This window comes from Notolepis coatsorum (assembly GCF_963971535.1).
Source record: "Notolepis coatsorum genome assembly, chromosome: 7".
NCBI lineage: Eukaryota > Metazoa > Chordata > Actinopteri > Aulopiformes > Paralepididae > Notolepis > Notolepis coatsorum.
The window spans coordinates 52,345,509-52,362,512 of NC_140171.1; the positions used below are offsets into that span (position 1 = coordinate 52,345,509).

General features: G+C 47.6%; 1 protein-coding gene across 1 annotated transcript in view; it reads right to left on the reverse strand.

Annotated features, from left to right (window-relative positions):
* The window catches only part of dnah6 (dynein, axonemal, heavy chain 6), a gene marked incomplete at both ends in the record, with an annotated part of 372,041 nt that overhangs the window by 228,643 nt on the left and 126,394 nt on the right, over positions 1 to 17,004 (reverse strand). The window contains 1 exon segment of the mRNA XM_084318285.1: positions 7,254 to 7,385. Within this exon segment, the coding sequence (XP_084174411.1) occupies positions 7,254 to 7,385 (132 nt within the window).

Here is a 17,004-nt window from a genome sequence, read left to right on the forward strand (position 1 = left end):
TAATCATAACATGTATGACATACACAACATACAGATATACAGTACTGTTACATCCAGACATTTATGACATACAATATATACAAATATACAGTACTGTTTAAGGCGAGACACCCCAGGTGAATAGGCAAATATAAAAATGTTTGTTGATTTTGAGATTTTGTTATATTTTGCTTCCTAAACATGTCTTCTATGAAACTAGTGACAATAAAACTTCAATAACACACATTTAATTGTGTATTTTACTTAATTTTGCCAAATGACTCCTCCCAATTACAAAATCTTGAGGCTTGCCGTCAAAAAGTCGCAAAACGTTCTACTCCTTAATGCAGATAAAACTGAGATGTTAATTGTTGGCCCCCCAAACCACAGAGGCCTGTTTGAGGACATCTCCCTCAACTTTGATACTTGTCACGTATCCCAGAGCTCCACCATAAAAAACCTCTGAGTATTTTTTTATTCCTCCCTCTCATTTAATGCACATATAAAAAATGTCACCAAAATTGCCTTCTTCCATCTTCGTAATATCGCAAAGATTCACCCCATTTTAACTCTGGCTGATGCTGAAACCCTAATTCATGCTTTTGTCTCATCACGTCTAGACTACTGTAATGCACTTTTTTCAAGCATCAAAAATCTTCAACTCGTGCAAAATGCGGCTGCACGGATACTAACTAAAACTAGAACATTTGATCACATCACACCAGTTTTGTCCGCCCTACACTGGCTTCCTATTCAAGCCCGATCTGACTTTAAAGTGCTACTCCTCACCTACAATTTTAAATGGGCTTGCACCGCTCTATCTATCCGATCTCATCTCTCGATACTCGCCCGCTCGTGCTCTGCGCTCACAAAATGCGGGGCTTCTATCGATTCCTAGGGTTAAAAAGAAATCCGCCGGCCACAGAGCCTTTGTCTACCACGCTCCCTACCTGTGGAATAAATTACCTGTCGTCGTCAGGGGTGCCTGCTCTGTCGAAGCTTTTAAATCCCTGCTTAAGACCCATCTTTTCTCTCTCTCCTTCAACCTACCCTGATCTCACCTGGTCGGGGACTGACCCTTAGATTAATCTGTCTAGTTTAGTTAGGATGACTATTTGCTCCAATGTCTGCTTTTCTGCAGACATGGGAGAACCTTTCAAGTCAAGTCAAGAGTTTTAATTGTCACGGCATACAAGTATACAATGAAATGCGGGTGGTCTTGCCCGCAACAATGTGCAATACAGTGGTACAACATATAATAGAATCCAATAAAAAACAACATTGTGCAATAAACAGGTAACAGGTAACATGGTGTGACATCTCGGTATCTGTACATAGTTATTTACAGAGCATATAGGACATGCTAGGTAGCTTTGGTAGTGCAATACACTGTTCCTGTTATTCTAATTTAAAGTGGCCTTTCCTTTTGGCCATAAGTGTGCGTGTGTGCGGCATGAGTGTGTGCCCGCTCATGTTAAAGTGTTAAGTGGCTGCTAGTGTGTGAGCGTGCACAGCGTGCGTGTCGTGTGTGTGTTCATGTGTGCTTGTGTGTGGATAGTTCAGTGTTCTGTGGCACTCAATGTTCATTGTTCAGGGCTCTGATGGCCTGGGGGAAGAAGCTGAGCCTAAGCCGCTCTGTCCTAGTAGCTGGGGTTCGCAGGCGTCTGCCTGACCTCAGCAGCTGGAACAGGCTGTTATTGGGGTGGTGAGGGTCTTTCATTATCCTGCAGGCTCTGGATTTGCACCTCTTGTTGTATAGAACCTGCAGGGGAGGTAGTGCAATACCCGTGGTACGCTCGGCTGAGCGCACCACTCTCTGTAGGGCCTTCTTGTCCTGTGCCGTGCTGTTTCCATACCAGGCAGTGATGTTTCCGGTCAAGATGCTCTCTACAGCTCCTGAGTAGAAGGACTGGAGTATCTTCCCCGATACTCTGAACTTCCTTAACTGTCTCAGGTGGTAGAGGGGCTGTTTCGCCTTCTTTACTACTGTGTCTATGTGTGTTGACCATGTCAGATCCTCTGAGATGTGGACCCCCAGGTACTTAAAGCTGCTCACCCTGTCCACGGTAGCCCCGTTAATCATCAGTGGTGTGTGTGTCTCCTGCTGTCCTCTCCTATAATCCACGATCAGCTCCTTGGTTTTACCAATGTTCAGGAGCAGGCTGTTGTCCTGGCACCAGCGTTCCAGTACCTCAACCTCCTCCCGGTAGGCCTTCTCGTCGTTGTCCGAGATCAGCCCCACCACCACCGTGTCGTCTGCGAACTTCACTATGGAGTTGGAGCTGAACTTGGCCACACAATCGTGTGTGTAGAGTGAGTACAGCAGGGGGCTTAGAACACAGCCCTGGGGGGACCCGATGCTCAGGGTGATGGTGTTGGAGATCTGACCCCCCACCCTGACCGCCTTTTTAACCTCTGTCTCAACCGGTCCCATGGAACAGCTTCATACCGCCTTCTGTCTGGCCTGCAGTGCTGAACCTTCTGAGCAGCTTCTCCTGCCCCCCGGGGCATACGGCCCTGAGCTATTGTCTTGTATCTTATCCTGTATGCATACGCTTGCAGTAGTTCTATCTATTACTCAATTCCACAATTTTCTTATATACTATGATTCCACTGTCACCATGTATGCATATGCTCACTACATGTATTTATTGATCCATCTCCGCCCACTACAAACATGGGAACTCTCTAACCCCTGTCCCAACCCCCCCCCCCCTCTCTCTGAGTCGTTGTCTCATAGTGCTGACCAAGGTGGTGGATGTCTCGGGGTCTTGCCCAAGATTGCAGTGACTGTTCTACGTGCGCCACAAGGCCATGGATCAGCTTCTTACCGTCTTCTGTCCGTGGTCTGTCAACGTGGTTCAGACGTTCATTGCTGGGTTAAGTACTTCTATTCTATTCACATAATATGCTTACTACATATATCTATTGTATTCACATATATGCTTACCACTTGTATCTATTGCTATGTCCGCCTATCACAATCACACAAACTGTCTAACGCCTGTCCCGGCTCCCTGTCTCCCTGTCTCCCTGTGAGTGGCTGTCTCGGAGTGATGACCGGAGTGTTGGACGTCTTGTGATGAAGACCAGGAGGATGCGACCCTATCTGCGCCGCCCCTTCGCCTCAAATAGATCCGCTATCAGCTCTATCTTTAATCTTTAAAAAATGCTCAGTTGCTATCGCTATCAGCTCTATCTTTAATCTTAATCTTTCAAAATGTTCAGTTGGTATTGCATGCACTTATCTGTGTTTCACTACACACATGAGTCACCCTGTATGCATATGCTCACTACATGTATTTACTACATGTATTTATTGCTCCATCTCCGCCCACTACAAACATGGGAACTCTCTAACCCCTGTCCCAACCCCCCCCATCTCTCTGAGTGCTTGTCTCGTAGTGCTGACCAAGGTGATGGATGTCTCGGGTCTTGGCCAAGATTGCAGTGACTGTTCTACGTGCACCACCGTGGCCATGGATCAGCTCCTTACCGTCTTCTGTCCGTGGTCTGTCAACATGGTTAGTGGTCTGTCAATGTGGTTTCATTGCTGGGTTAAGTACTTCTATTCTATTCACATAATATGCTTACTTCATATATCTATTCTATTCACATATATGCTTACCACTTGTATCTATTGCTATGTCCGCCCACTACAATCACGCAAGCTGTCTAACGCCTGTCCCGTCTCCCTGTCTCCCTGTGAGTTGCTGTCCCGGAGTGTTGACCGGAGTGTCGGACATCCCGTGATGAAGACCGGGAGGATGCGACCCTCTCTGCGTGCCCTCCTGTCTCCCTGTCTCCGGCTGTCTCGTAGTGATGACCGGAGTGCTGGACGTCCCGCGATGATGTCAGGGAGGTTGCGACCCTCTCTGTGCCACCCCCTATCTCCCTGTCTCCGGCTGTCTCGGAGCGATGACCGGAGTGTTGAACGTCCCGTGATTAAGACGGGGAGGACGCGACCCTATTTGCGACGCCCCTGTGCATCAAATAGATCCGCTATCAGCTCAGACGTTCATTGCTGGGTTAAGTACTTCTATTCTATTCACATAATATGCTTACTACATATATCTATTGTATTCACATATATGCTTACCACTTGTATCTATTGCTATGTCCGCCTATCACAATCACACAAACTGTCTAACGCCTGTCCCGGCTCCCTGTCTCCCTGTCTCCCTGTGAGTGGCTGTCTCGGAGTGATGACCGGAGTGTTGGACGTCTTGTGATGAAGACCAGGAGGATGCGACCCTATCTGCGCCGCCCCTTCGCCTCAAATAGATCCGCTATCAGCTCTATCTTTAATCTTTAAAAAATGCTCAGTTGCTATCGCTATCAGCTCTATCTTTAATCTTAATCTTTCAAAATGTTCAGTTGGTATTGCATGCACTTATCTGTGTTTCACTACACACATGAGTCACCCTGTATGCATATGCTCACTACATGTATTTACTACATGTATTTATTGCTCCATCTCCGCCCACTACAAACATGGGAACTCTCTAACCCCTGTCCCAACCCCCCCCATCTCTCTGAGTGCTTGTCTCGTAGTGCTGACCAAGGTGATGGATGTCTCGGGTCTTGGCCAAGATTGCAGTGACTGTTCTACGTGCACCACCGTGGCCATGGATCAGCTCCTTACCGTCTTCTGTCCGTGGTCTGTCAACATGGTTAGTGGTCTGTCAATGTGGTTTCATTGCTGGGTTAAGTACTTCTATTCTATTCACATAATATGCTTACTTCATATATCTATTCTATTCACATATATGCTTACCACTTGTATCTATTGCTATGTCCGCCCACTACAATCACGCAAGCTGTCTAACGCCTGTCCCGTCTCCCTGTCTCCCTGTGAGTTGCTGTCCCGGAGTGTTGACCGGAGTGTCGGACATCCCGTGATGAAGACCGGGAGGATGCGACCCTCTCTGCGTGCCCTCCTGTCTCCCTGTCTCCGGCTGTCTCGTAGTGATGACCGGAGTGCTGGACGTCCCGCGATGATGTCAGGGAGGTTGCGACCCTCTCTGTGCCACCCCCTATCTCCCTGTCTCCGGCTGTCTCGGAGCGATGACCGGAGTGTTGAACGTCCCGTGATTAAGACGGGGAGGACGCGACCCTATTTGCGACGCCCCTGTGCATCAAATAGATCCGCTATCAGCTCTATCTTTAATCTTTCAAAATGTTCAGTTGCTATCGCTATCAGCTCTATCTTTAATTTTTCAAAATGTTCAGTTGCTATTGCATGCACTCATCTGTGTTTCACTACACACATGAGTGCATGCTTACCAACTGTCAGTCTGCAACACTACTATCACCGACATCTAAGAAGGGAGATCACCCCTTGAATGGCCCTTCTAAGGTTTCTCTCCTCCACACTGCCTGTGGTGCATTTTTTCCTATTGTTAGGTTTTAGTGAGTTTTTCCTTACCTTCGCGTGGGGTATGTCTGGGAGTGTTTGCATTCATTCATTCATTTATTTTGCATTTATTTTAAATTTGTTGGACCTTATGGTGTTCTTGTTTTGTTCTTGACTTATTGTTATGTTTCTTCTTGACTTGTTTAAAGAAGACGTGTCCGGCCCATGGGGACATTAACGTGTGTTGTCGGGCCTTACAAATACATTTTATTTGATTTGATTTATGAGTGCATGCCTACCAACTGTTCACCTGTTTTATTGCAGCACTACTATCACCGACATCTAAGAAGTCATTGCCACAGTCATTGCCACATTGGCCCTTCTAAGGTTTCTCTCCTCCACATTGCCTGTGGTGCATTTTTTCCTATTGCTAGGTTTTAGTGAGTTTTTCCTTAGCTTCGCATGGGGTATGTCTGGGAGTGTTGCATTTATTTATTTTGCATTTATTTAAAAAAAAATTGGACTTTATGGTGTTCTTGTTTTGTTCTTGACTTATTGTGAGGTTTCTTCTTGACTTGTTTAAAGAAGACGTGTACGGCCCATGGGGACATTAACGTGTGTTGTCAGGCCTTACAAATAAATTGTATTTGATGCATCCATAAATGTGCACATATTTAACCCTTTTCTCGCCAATGACGTGTTACCACGTCATTCCTCGCCATGCGTAATCTGCCAATGCCGTTTTACAGCGTCTTTGAGATCAATATTTCAGTCATGGTATTCATATTTCACCCACGGAGTCTTGACTGATGCTGTAGATCTCCGCTCAACTCTCCAACGCTTCAATACCGCCACCTGGTGGCCGATCGGTGAGTTGCAACCGGATGTCGATAATTGTGACGCCGGTGTGTCTCCCTATTCCGTCCGGCCGCTCACTATCGCTCGCGGGACTCTATCCAGACACCGTGCATATCGATCCGTTGCCATAACTCAATAAACAACATGATTGGACGTGTATTAGTAATATACAACCCGGAAATGGTTCACCTAGATCAGTGTTTCTCAAAGTTGGCACCACATACAGTATCTGTGTGAAGCTGGCTTTTCATCCATGACAGCTCTGAAAACAATATTTTGGTCCGCCAAAGGGGGGCCTGACAGAAAAAGTTTGAGAAGCACTGACCTAGATCAACATCCCATAATAGCAATCTTTTTGCTCCACGCTCATCACCCAACGCTACGAGGAGACTGGGGTGAGTTTCAGCCTGTTTGTTTACCATTTTCGATACAAACTGCTCTGATCTATATATCACCCATACTACATGAATGATTTAACGTCGGCCACGGAATTATAAACGTGCTGGCAGAGAGGCTACAAGGATGAGAATAAGCTCCGGCAGATAAAGGGTTAATGGGGAAATGCCTCATTTGCATTTATAAACATAAAATTGAGAAAAAGTGCAATATATTTTTTCTTAGTTTATATGTACATAACAAACTGGGAACGTTTCATAGTGATATCTATTCAAATATTCTGTTTTGCCTATTAGGGGGTACAGTAATCGGTTGTGTTGAGTGTGTTACTACACTGTTTATAGCCTCATTATTATTATGGACATTTACCGAGGCCAGTTTAGAATTGCAGCCTCGCGCAGGTGCTCTTTGAGAGCGGTTTTGAAGGTGGGTAGGGATTCACATAATTTTACGGCTGTGGGTAGGGCGTTCCACATTGTTGTGGCATAATTGCAAAACGTGTTTAGTCCCTTGTTTGAGCCGAATCTGGGTTGAACATGATTTGTGGAGCTCGGATCACGTTAGTACAGCCAGGCGGGCTCACCACAATACACAATATTAACCAGATCTGCTTTGGGCAATGTGGATGATGCCCTATACAGAATTAGTGTGTGTGTCTGCTGACCTTGAATATCTGTTTGAGGCTCTGTTCTGAGGGTGTGGGCAAACACAGCATGCTGAAGTGGCGGATGAAGCGAGGGGTCACCGGGTTACGACCTCCCCCTGGAGGAGCACACGCTGCTGCTATAGTCATATCCTGGAGAAAGAGAGAGAGAGAGACAGAGATAGAGCGAGAGAGAGAGAGAGAGAGAGAGAGAGAGAGAGAGAGAGAGAGAGAGAGAGAGAGAGAGAGAGAGAGAGAGAGGATGGGTGGGAGAGAGACAGAGATAGAGATAGAAAGAATGAGAGAGAGGATAGAGAGATATAGAGATATATAGAGGGAGAGCGAGAGAGAGGGAGAGACAGAGACTCAGACACGTGTATTTACAGAGTAAATATCTGCTGTCTAAAGCTCTAGACTTTGGCTTTGCTATGTTCCAGTTTAACCTTCACACCCCAACATTAATTTATGTGATGCGTAATAAATTACTGAAACTGCTTATTCATACCATTGAACAGAAGGATCAATGGGTGGCTGCACAATTCATCATTTATTAATTGTGATCCAAATTTTGGCCTCCACAATTAATAACATCTTCTGTGATATTGACCCATTTCATTTTTACTGCATGTTCTTCTATATCAATTAAACGCTCCTCATTCCTCAGCGACATTGTCTGACCAATCACAGGTATCCCTGCGATGTGACCACTGTGCTCTTGTTCAAACTAAAAGTTCACAAGACAAGGTATTGGTGCAAAAAAAAAAAAAAAGCATTGCCTATCATTTGGAATTATTGTTTGTGCATTGAAGGTGTTAAAGTCCAAAGCAGACGGAAGGCGAGCAACGTCGCCTGGCGTTGCAATCAGCTGTCGCTCAACAACAATCGATTAGCACCCCACACCACACACGACCGTTCAGGACCGTTTACTATCCAAATGCGCACTGGATAAAAGTATATGTTCAGCGCTGGATCTAACTAAATGGATTTATAGAAAGTTCAAGGTCGGACCACAAAGCTGCTGGAAGGGTTAGTACGACACGCTACAGCTCTTCCTATTCATACAGTGATGGTCTACCGGCAGCAAAAAAAGTTAGACACTTTTTTCCCCCACCAGTTAACCTGATTACATGCTGATCAGCAGTAATGCAATGTCATGATTGTCAATTCATTGGAGTATCAATAAATAGACAAATGTGTAGTGTAGGCTATTAAGCAGCACATATAAATGAATAACTAACTTAGTTAATTAATAATTAACATAAATAACATGGTAATAATACGTAGGTCACATGACAGTCACAATCTCTCGTCCAACATGTAAAAAAGAGTGAATTCTTTCATGTATATGTTCACGTGTTATCCTGTGGTGAATATTGTATAGTTTCAGAGTGATCCAAGCTAATTCCTGGAAGCTGAGTCATGGAGCACTATGTGCATTTAGCTAAAGTCGTTTGCGTTGCTCGCCTGGACACAATACTATTTCCAAATCAAAGGTATATAATAGGTATTATGTTTCATCATGAAGGCATCAAAGGGGGGGGGGGGGTCGTTTTGTGATGCTCTGATCGTCAGCAACGGCATACGTTTTGGAGTATGTGCAGTGGCGTAGGGGAGGCCCCTGCAACCCCCACGGTGTGGGGGAGCCCCCCCCCTCCCTGCTATGTTGCTACGCACCCCGCCGTCAGCCGGCTGATAACTAATGTTCATTGGCAGGCTGGCCAGCGTTCAAAACAAAGCGGGAAGTATTGCTCATATAAATAACGTTCATTAGTTGCGTTGCCGGTAAACATGAAAAATGAAGCGCCACTACCCAAGCGTTGCTCAGAAAAGCAAAATGAGAGCGAAAGCCGAGCAGGAGGGCAAAACTACCTAAAATAACGTCATTGTTCCGGCAGTCTCGTAGTCTCTAACGTTACTGCAGATATACCGCTAGCAACCCGCCCAGGCCTCCGGCCGTCAGCTCCAGGCAGACAGCCCAGCAGCCCCCCGCCCCCCCCCCCCCGTTACAGCCGACTCCGACGAGCCAGCTAGTCGTGCCTCGCACTTCGAGACAGGTTAGACATTAGAATAATAGAAAGTTTTATTCGCCATAACAGGAATTGGAATCTAATCCGTTCATTTTTGCAGGTCAGCAAGAAGTCAGCTGTGCCCCCTCCGAGGCCAGTTCAGACATAGGCATACAGTGGGCTGCCCAGCCAGCTAGCCGTGCCCCCACAGACCCCAGCAGCCCCGTTGCAGCCGAGCCAGCTAGTCGTGCCCCCACAGACCCCAGCAGCCCCGTTACAGCCGAGCCAGCTAGTCGTGCCTCACGCTTCGAGACAGGTTAGAAACTTAGAATTAGTGCTGTCAATAGATTACAAAAAAAAAAAACTTACTGTTTAAATCAGATGTATATTATATAGAAAGTTCCTACTGACCCTATACTGTTTAAATCAGATGTATCTATACAGAAAGTTCCTACTGACCCTATACTGTTAAATCAGATGTATCTTTATACAGAAAGTTCCTACTGACCCTATACTGTTTAAATCAGATGCATCTTTATAAAGAAAGTTCCTACTGACCTACAGTATACTGTTTACAAAAGATGCCTGAAAAAATAAACATTTAAAAAAGTGGCCGCAATGTCTATCCCATGTACTCTATTATTGATTTGGGGGAGGGGGCGGGGACCCATGGTCCGACCTGCGGGGGAGCCCAGACATATTGCGCAACGCCACTGAGTATGTGACATATGATCGTTGTGATCGATGTGAAATCATTGTAGGATCAAAGTAGGATTGACGTCATATAGTCCTTACCTTTGCTAAAAGGTACTCCAAAATGAATATTCCAATTGTCTGATCGCGATTTCCAGTATTGATGTCCATCGGGTCCCTGACATGAAATGGGACAAACTATGCATGGGCTAAACTATGCATGGGCTAAACTCCCACAGGGACTGATGGCCAACTTCTACCACTGCGCAGTAGAGAGTGTACTCACGTACGGACTACTGGTGTGGTTTCCTAGCTGCACCAGGGCAGAGAAGGAGGCCCTCCACAGAGTGGTCAAGGCTGCGAGGAGGATCACTGGAGCTAGCCTCCCAGATATCTCCACAGTCTTTACCTCCCGCTGCCTACGGCGTATAAATAACATCTTACAAGACCAGTACCACCCAGCAAACCATCTCTTTCAACTGCTGCCCTCTGGTCGAAGGTACTGTACAGATCCATCCAGTCCGGAACCAGCAGACTGACCAACAGCCTCTACCCACGGGCTGTCAGGATGCTCAACGACGAACATCAACTTGCCCCCCCCCGCATCCCACCCCCAGTGACATAACTCCCACTCCCACATTACAACAATAACTGTGAACCGGACTTGCATTGCTGCACTATACAATATTTCATCCTTTGCAAGTCAACGCCCACCCCCCCCCCCCCTCCCTCCTTCCATTAACTCACTGGACTGAAATATTTATATTTATTAATTTATTTGCACTAGCACTAAATGCACTTGGGACAATGATGGTATGTTATATATTGAGGACATTGGGACATTGATACTTTATTACTATATTACTATTATTATTGACATTATTTTTGCACATGCTATATCTTATGTTTGTATGCCAGTGGTGATGTTCCTAACAAATTTTCGTTGTACCAACAATGACAAATAAAGATCTATTCTATTCTATTCCAAGTGGCTCGAATGAAGCATTTCACTTGCCATTCTCCGCCCGGACCATATGAAATGTAACACACAGTGTGAAATAAGGTTTCAAAGGGTAGGCGATACTGCCACCTAGCAGGATTCGGCCGGCATTGCAATCTTGAGGTCTCAGAATGAGTCCCAATGATACACCAAGGTCTGTGAGACTGTATAGAATATTAAAATCGAATAAAAGAAAAAACGATGAAAACCCGATATTTCTTGGGTTCTGGCGCTCAGCCGCTGGCGAGATAACCCGAGAAATTTCGGGTCTGGCGCTGAAAGTGTTAAAGTTGTTATATTGCCTGGTTTCTAATTCTGCATGTGACTAGAATCAGTCTGGCTGTAAAGAGGGGTCTTGTGTGGCTCTATTGAGCCCATTTTCATTAAAATATCTTGAGGTGAGAAGTCATGGGACCCCTTTGCCCTTTATATGCTCCGTTTAGGACTCACAATAAGCAAATGTAAGGGTGTCATATATTTCATATCATTGCTACGCAGACAATATCCAGCTGTATTCCTCTTTTAACCCAAACAAAAAAAATCTTATGGGACCGGTCAAGGGAAATGTTCATTCAAATATAAAAAATCTTGGAGTAACCTTTGATCAGTCTATGCAACTTGATAAGCATGTTAAATCCCTGACCTGCACCCGTTTCTTCCACCTCAGGAATAGCTAAACTCTGGGCTATTTTATCACATGCAGAGGTGGAATTGTCTGTTCACATTTTTATTCAATCAAGGCTACTACAGACTATTGTAACTCTCTGTTCAACTGCCTGAGCGAAGCCTCAGTGGACCGGCTACAACTGGTACAAAATGCTGCAGCTAGGTTGCTTAATCTTAATCTCCAAACTGAATCATTATGGTTTTCAGGATGTTGTAATCCATTGGTTTAGAGATTATCTCAGCAACCGGCTTTTTCTCCCATTTTCTATATTTTCTCCCATCCCAATTTCGTATTATCCAATTCAATCCTCCCCTGTCACGAACGCTGTTTCTTGCCTCCCACAAGCCGGCTGCAATGTGGACTAAGTCATACATAGCACAAGTCCCCTCCGGTACTTGAGGTAACAGCAGTCGCATCTTTTCACCTGCGCAGCTCGATCTCTCAGTGGCGAGGAGTAACGCGTGGGAGGCTCACGCTGCCCGACACTTCCTGATTCTACTGCGCAGGCGCACCAACCGACCTGTAGGAGTCGCTGTCCACAACGCCCGATCCCCACCCATCAGTTTCCCACCCCCTAATACGGCCAATGTGTATTAGTACGAACGACCAGCTAAACTGAAAGCAATGTGGAGCGCTGGGCTCAAACAGGCGAGCCCAGCGTCTCCGCATTCGTGGCGAGCGCATTGCCCACTACGCCACGTAGCCGCCCAGAACTGAGGTATCTTGTGGTGTACCACACGGTTCATTCCTTGGGCCTCTTTTGTTTCTTATTTTTATAAATGATTTTGCCTTACAGATTGATACCACTCTTCCCATTATTTTTGCTGATGACACAAACATAGTATTTTCACATTCTGACTTTGGTTCCCTGATTAAAGATGCAAATTCTATACTTGCACAAACCGCAACATGGTTTCAGATTAATAGGCTTTCATTAAATATTAATAAATCAAATTATATGATTTTCAGAAATAAAAACTAAAAATAATTATTCAAAACAGGACTCTAAATTAGATATTCATGATATTGAAATTAAACATGTCATGCTAAATTATTAGGTGTCGTTGATGAATGCCTTACATGGGAAAATCATATTGAGCTAGTTTGCAAAAAAGTTATGAAATCATATAGCATTATTAGAAGGATTTCTTCTCTTGTGAATCGCTCCTGTCTTTTGACACTTTATTATAGTTTGATATACCCATATTTATCGTATTGTAATATTATTTAGGCCAGTACTTTTCCTACTTCTCTTCATAAACCTTTTATATTGCAAAAATAAATTCATAAGGCTTGCCATTACTTCTAATCACTTTGAACAATCTGCTCCTCTTTTTAACCCTTTGGTTGCCGAAAACGGAGATCTACATTTCTGTGGCCCAGCGATTGAGTGCCGGACACGTCACAGAAACGTAGATCTGTCCTGCCGCGAGCAGCCCGCTCTCCGATCACTCCCTCCCCCAACACCAGCGGAAAAAGTGGGCTCTGATTGTTTCCTTTGGCTGCGGGCCGCGTGCCTTCGTTAAAGCGCGGGCGGCCCCACTTTTCGCTTCTCATGGGGACAGGGGCTGACACCCAGTTGATGGCTGAGCTTGGGAGGCTCGAAACCTTTTGAGGCACACAGTGCGGGCTTCCCCGGCCTCGCCTTCGCCAGGCCAGGTATCATGTTGGTGCCTCCCACTCCTTTTTTTTTTTTCTTTTTTTTTTTTCTTTTTTCCCGGCCCTTTTTTGAGGGCACTCCATCCACCCCTCCCACTCCTGAAAGATTGGCAGTGGTCTCGCAGGCACGCGTGATTTGGGTGGTAGTAATATCACTGCAGGGCTATGGTGTGTAGGAACCCATGGGGTCCTCACACCTTGCATGTCCGGCTGCAGAACAACTCCTCAGCATGTTCTGGAGGGGTGTTCAGTGGGGGGGCTTTTTTCACCTAGAAAGCCCCCCGTATCAAACCGGCCCTTTCTGTCGGGGTCCCCCCTTGGGTGCGATTGCCTCGTGGGTAGTGTCAGGGTCAGATGTCCCGACACAGAACGCTCTGCTCGCGCGGGTCCAGGGTTGGCTACGCACAGCGGGTGGGACCGGGCCAACTATCTACAGTTCCTGGCGGACCTGCGCCACATGGCGGCGGGTGCGTTGGGAGTGTCATCACATATGTCTACGGCAGTACCATATGTCAAGGTGGATGGAGAGAACGCTGAGGCGGGGACTTGTGTTTACACAACCCCACCCGTTTTCGGGTTTGGTAAAGACCCTATTGTCAGGGTCTCCAGCAGTGACAGCTCTGGTCAACGAGATCCAATCTCTGTGGACGAAGCAAGCCATCGTCGTGGCGTTCTCCTCCCAGTGTTCTCTGGTGCCTGAGAAATCGGGAGGGGGGGTGTCAGACCCAGGCTGGACCTGTCCCATGGGAAGGTTCAGCATTTTTTGGATCGTCTCCTACCTGTTGAACACTGTCAGGTGGGGGTCTGGTTCTCCTCCATAGACCTGTAGGATGCGTATGCGCATCTCCGATCTTCCATCCTAGGGCTTACCTACGCTTCCTTTGCAGGGTTAGCGTATGAGTACCAGAGGCTGCCGTTCGGTTTTTCTCTGGCTCCCCGCATCTTCACCAAGTGCGTGGAGGCCGCACTGGGGCCTCTGCGTCGTCAGGGGTTACGGAGTGTATTCTGCCCTGACGACGTGCTGGTCCTTCGCGGTCAAGGTGGATCATCAGGTCTCGTACCAGGCAGGTCCCTACCAGCCTGGGGTTTGCTGTAGACTGGAAGTAGAGTACTCCTCTTCCCAGTCAACGGTTGGAGGGCTATGGGAATCCCTCTCAGAGCGTGTTGTCAACACACTCGGGAGGTTCCGTCCTAGGACGGTTACGACTGCCTCACGTCACGTTTTTCACCGACGCCTCCCTCGCTGGTGACGCGTCGGGCCAACGCAGTAGGGGGCAGCTGGCAAACCATGCTGCCCGGTCTGCGCTACGTTCAATGTGTTGGTATTGAAAGCGGTCCTTCTGGTCCTCACACGGTGTTGATCAGGACGGACATTACGACGTCAGTGTCGTATATCGACAGACATGGAGGAGTGCACCAGGCGGCGGGCGGCTGGCTATGGGCGTCCTCCATCTGCGCGGCCTGAGGGCTCCCCACATCCCCGGCAGGGTGACTGTGGGTACAGGTGTACTGTCGCAGGGCGGTCCTCATCCTGACGGGTGGGGATTACGTCCGGACATAGCCAGGCAGGTCTGGGACCAATGCCGTGCCGCCTGGGATTCTTCCCCGTACATCTGTTAGGTCAGTTGTTGGGACGGGTACGTTGAGGGGCGCAGGTTCTTGATCCTGATGGTGATATCATCCGGGATGCGCATGCTCCCTCCACTGTCGCGCTTTACGCGGGCAGATGACGTATGTTCCAAGTGTGGTGTAAGGCGGGGGGCCGGGACCCAGTCTCCTGCCCCCTGGATGCTGTCCTTAGTTACCTCCAGTCTCTCCTTGTAGACTGTCGGTTTCGACGGTGAGGGTATATGCAGCAGCTATATCCTCCTATCATGAGGGATTTGAGGGGATGTCTTGTTCAGCCACCCTCTTGTAAAGCGTTTCCTGCTTGGCCCTCGACGCGTTAAGCCGGTGCAACGCTCCTTGGCTCCGACTTGGGATCTTCAATTGGTCCTCGTCGGTTGTCCTTGGCCCCGTTTGATCGAGCAGGCGCCGTTGGAACAGCTGTCGTTCAAGACCGCGTTCTTGCTGGCCGTCACCTCCGCTGAACACGTGGGTGTGCTTTGTGCTCTCTCGGTACGTCCAGAGTGCCTTTCTTTCGTCCGATTGCGGTGCCACTCTGCGACCTAATCCTGCTTTCATGCCTAAGAATATCCAGAGTTCCTTCCGCTCCCGGGATATTGTGGTTCAGGCGTTTCGTCCTCCTCCTCACGCTAGTGAGTTAGATGCGGGCCTTCACCTGTCATGTCCGGTCCGTGCTTGGGAATTTACCTCAGCCGTACTCAGGACCTCAGGGTCACCGTTCAGCTTTTGTCTGTCACGGTGGTTCTCGTGCCGGTAAGGCACTGTCGAAACAGCGCCTGTCCCATTGGTTGTGCGAGGGCATTGCCCTCTGCTACACGTTGGCTGGGCAGGATCCCCCTGGGGGAGTCAGGGCGCACTCCACTCGTGGGGTGGTGCCTCTGCCGCTCTCCTGGGTGGGGCCTCGGTGGAGGCCATCTGTGCTGCATGGTCCTCCCCGGGCCCCTGTGTAAGGTTTTACCTCACGGGGGTTCTGTCTCCCAGGCGGTTCTGGGGTCTGTGGCCTTTCCTGCTTCCCGTCTTTTTGTAGGGTAGCAGGAGTGTGTGGGTATGGGCCACAGTGTGTTAGGTCACACGTGGTTCCGCCTGTGCTGTGTGTTCAAGGCGTTCTAGTTCCCTCTTGCTCGCACTCAGGTGGAGTTGACTGCGCCCCCCCTTCATTAGGAAGGATGGGGTGACAGGGCTCCTCGAACCCCTTGATGTGGGCTTACGGGTCCTCAAGGGGTACATCTGTCGGGCCTTGCGTCCGCTCTAACCCATATCTCGATAGGCTTTAAGAGCGGGACGCGATAAGCCAGATACGAATATATAACGATAGGTTATGTATATAACCTAGTTATGAGTACTGGCTGAGCGTCCCGCTCTTAAGCGGCCCTGAGTTCCCTTTTGAGGGATCTTTTACTGGAACGGGATTTTGGCGAGGAAGGGTGTGTTGGTGACCATGGTCATGGTCTTATAGGCTACGCCTCCATAGAGGCGGGACCCGGTCAGGTGTGGGTGTACAAGTTGTTTTCGTGATGGAGTACAATAGGTACAGGAGATAAGGGGTATCTCGATAGGCTGAGCGGGACGCTCAGCCAGTACTCATATAACTAGGTTATATACATAACCTATCGTTAGATTGCTCTTACCTCTAGCCGATGAGACTGCAGAAAGAATATTCCAATTATTTGATTGCCATCTGCTAGATCGTATTTCCGTTTGGCCGACGCCATAAACTCCAAAAGCATATTGATTCTTGCGTCTCGAAGGCGATTCAATGCACTCGACTGTTCATCTGGATCCACGTTACAAGATAACTGCGCCCGGACGACATTCACCAACGCACAGAGCCATGCTTCCTGCAGAAAGTAAGTGCAACATCGGCCGAATATCACCAGGCGGCGGTATCGGGCCGTTGCGATCTCAGACAGAGTGCCAGAGCAGAGCCTTGCTGGATGAATTATGAATGGAAATAGCAAATAAAAGAAATAACAATGGCACTCAACGATTGGACAGCAATAACGAGTTAACTCGTTTTTGGCACAGAAAGGGTTAACTCATTGACTGCCATGCTGGGAACGGGATATGGCTATGTGCTGCCACGCATTAAACCAATGGGGTCGGTCACCTTGTTTGCAGGGC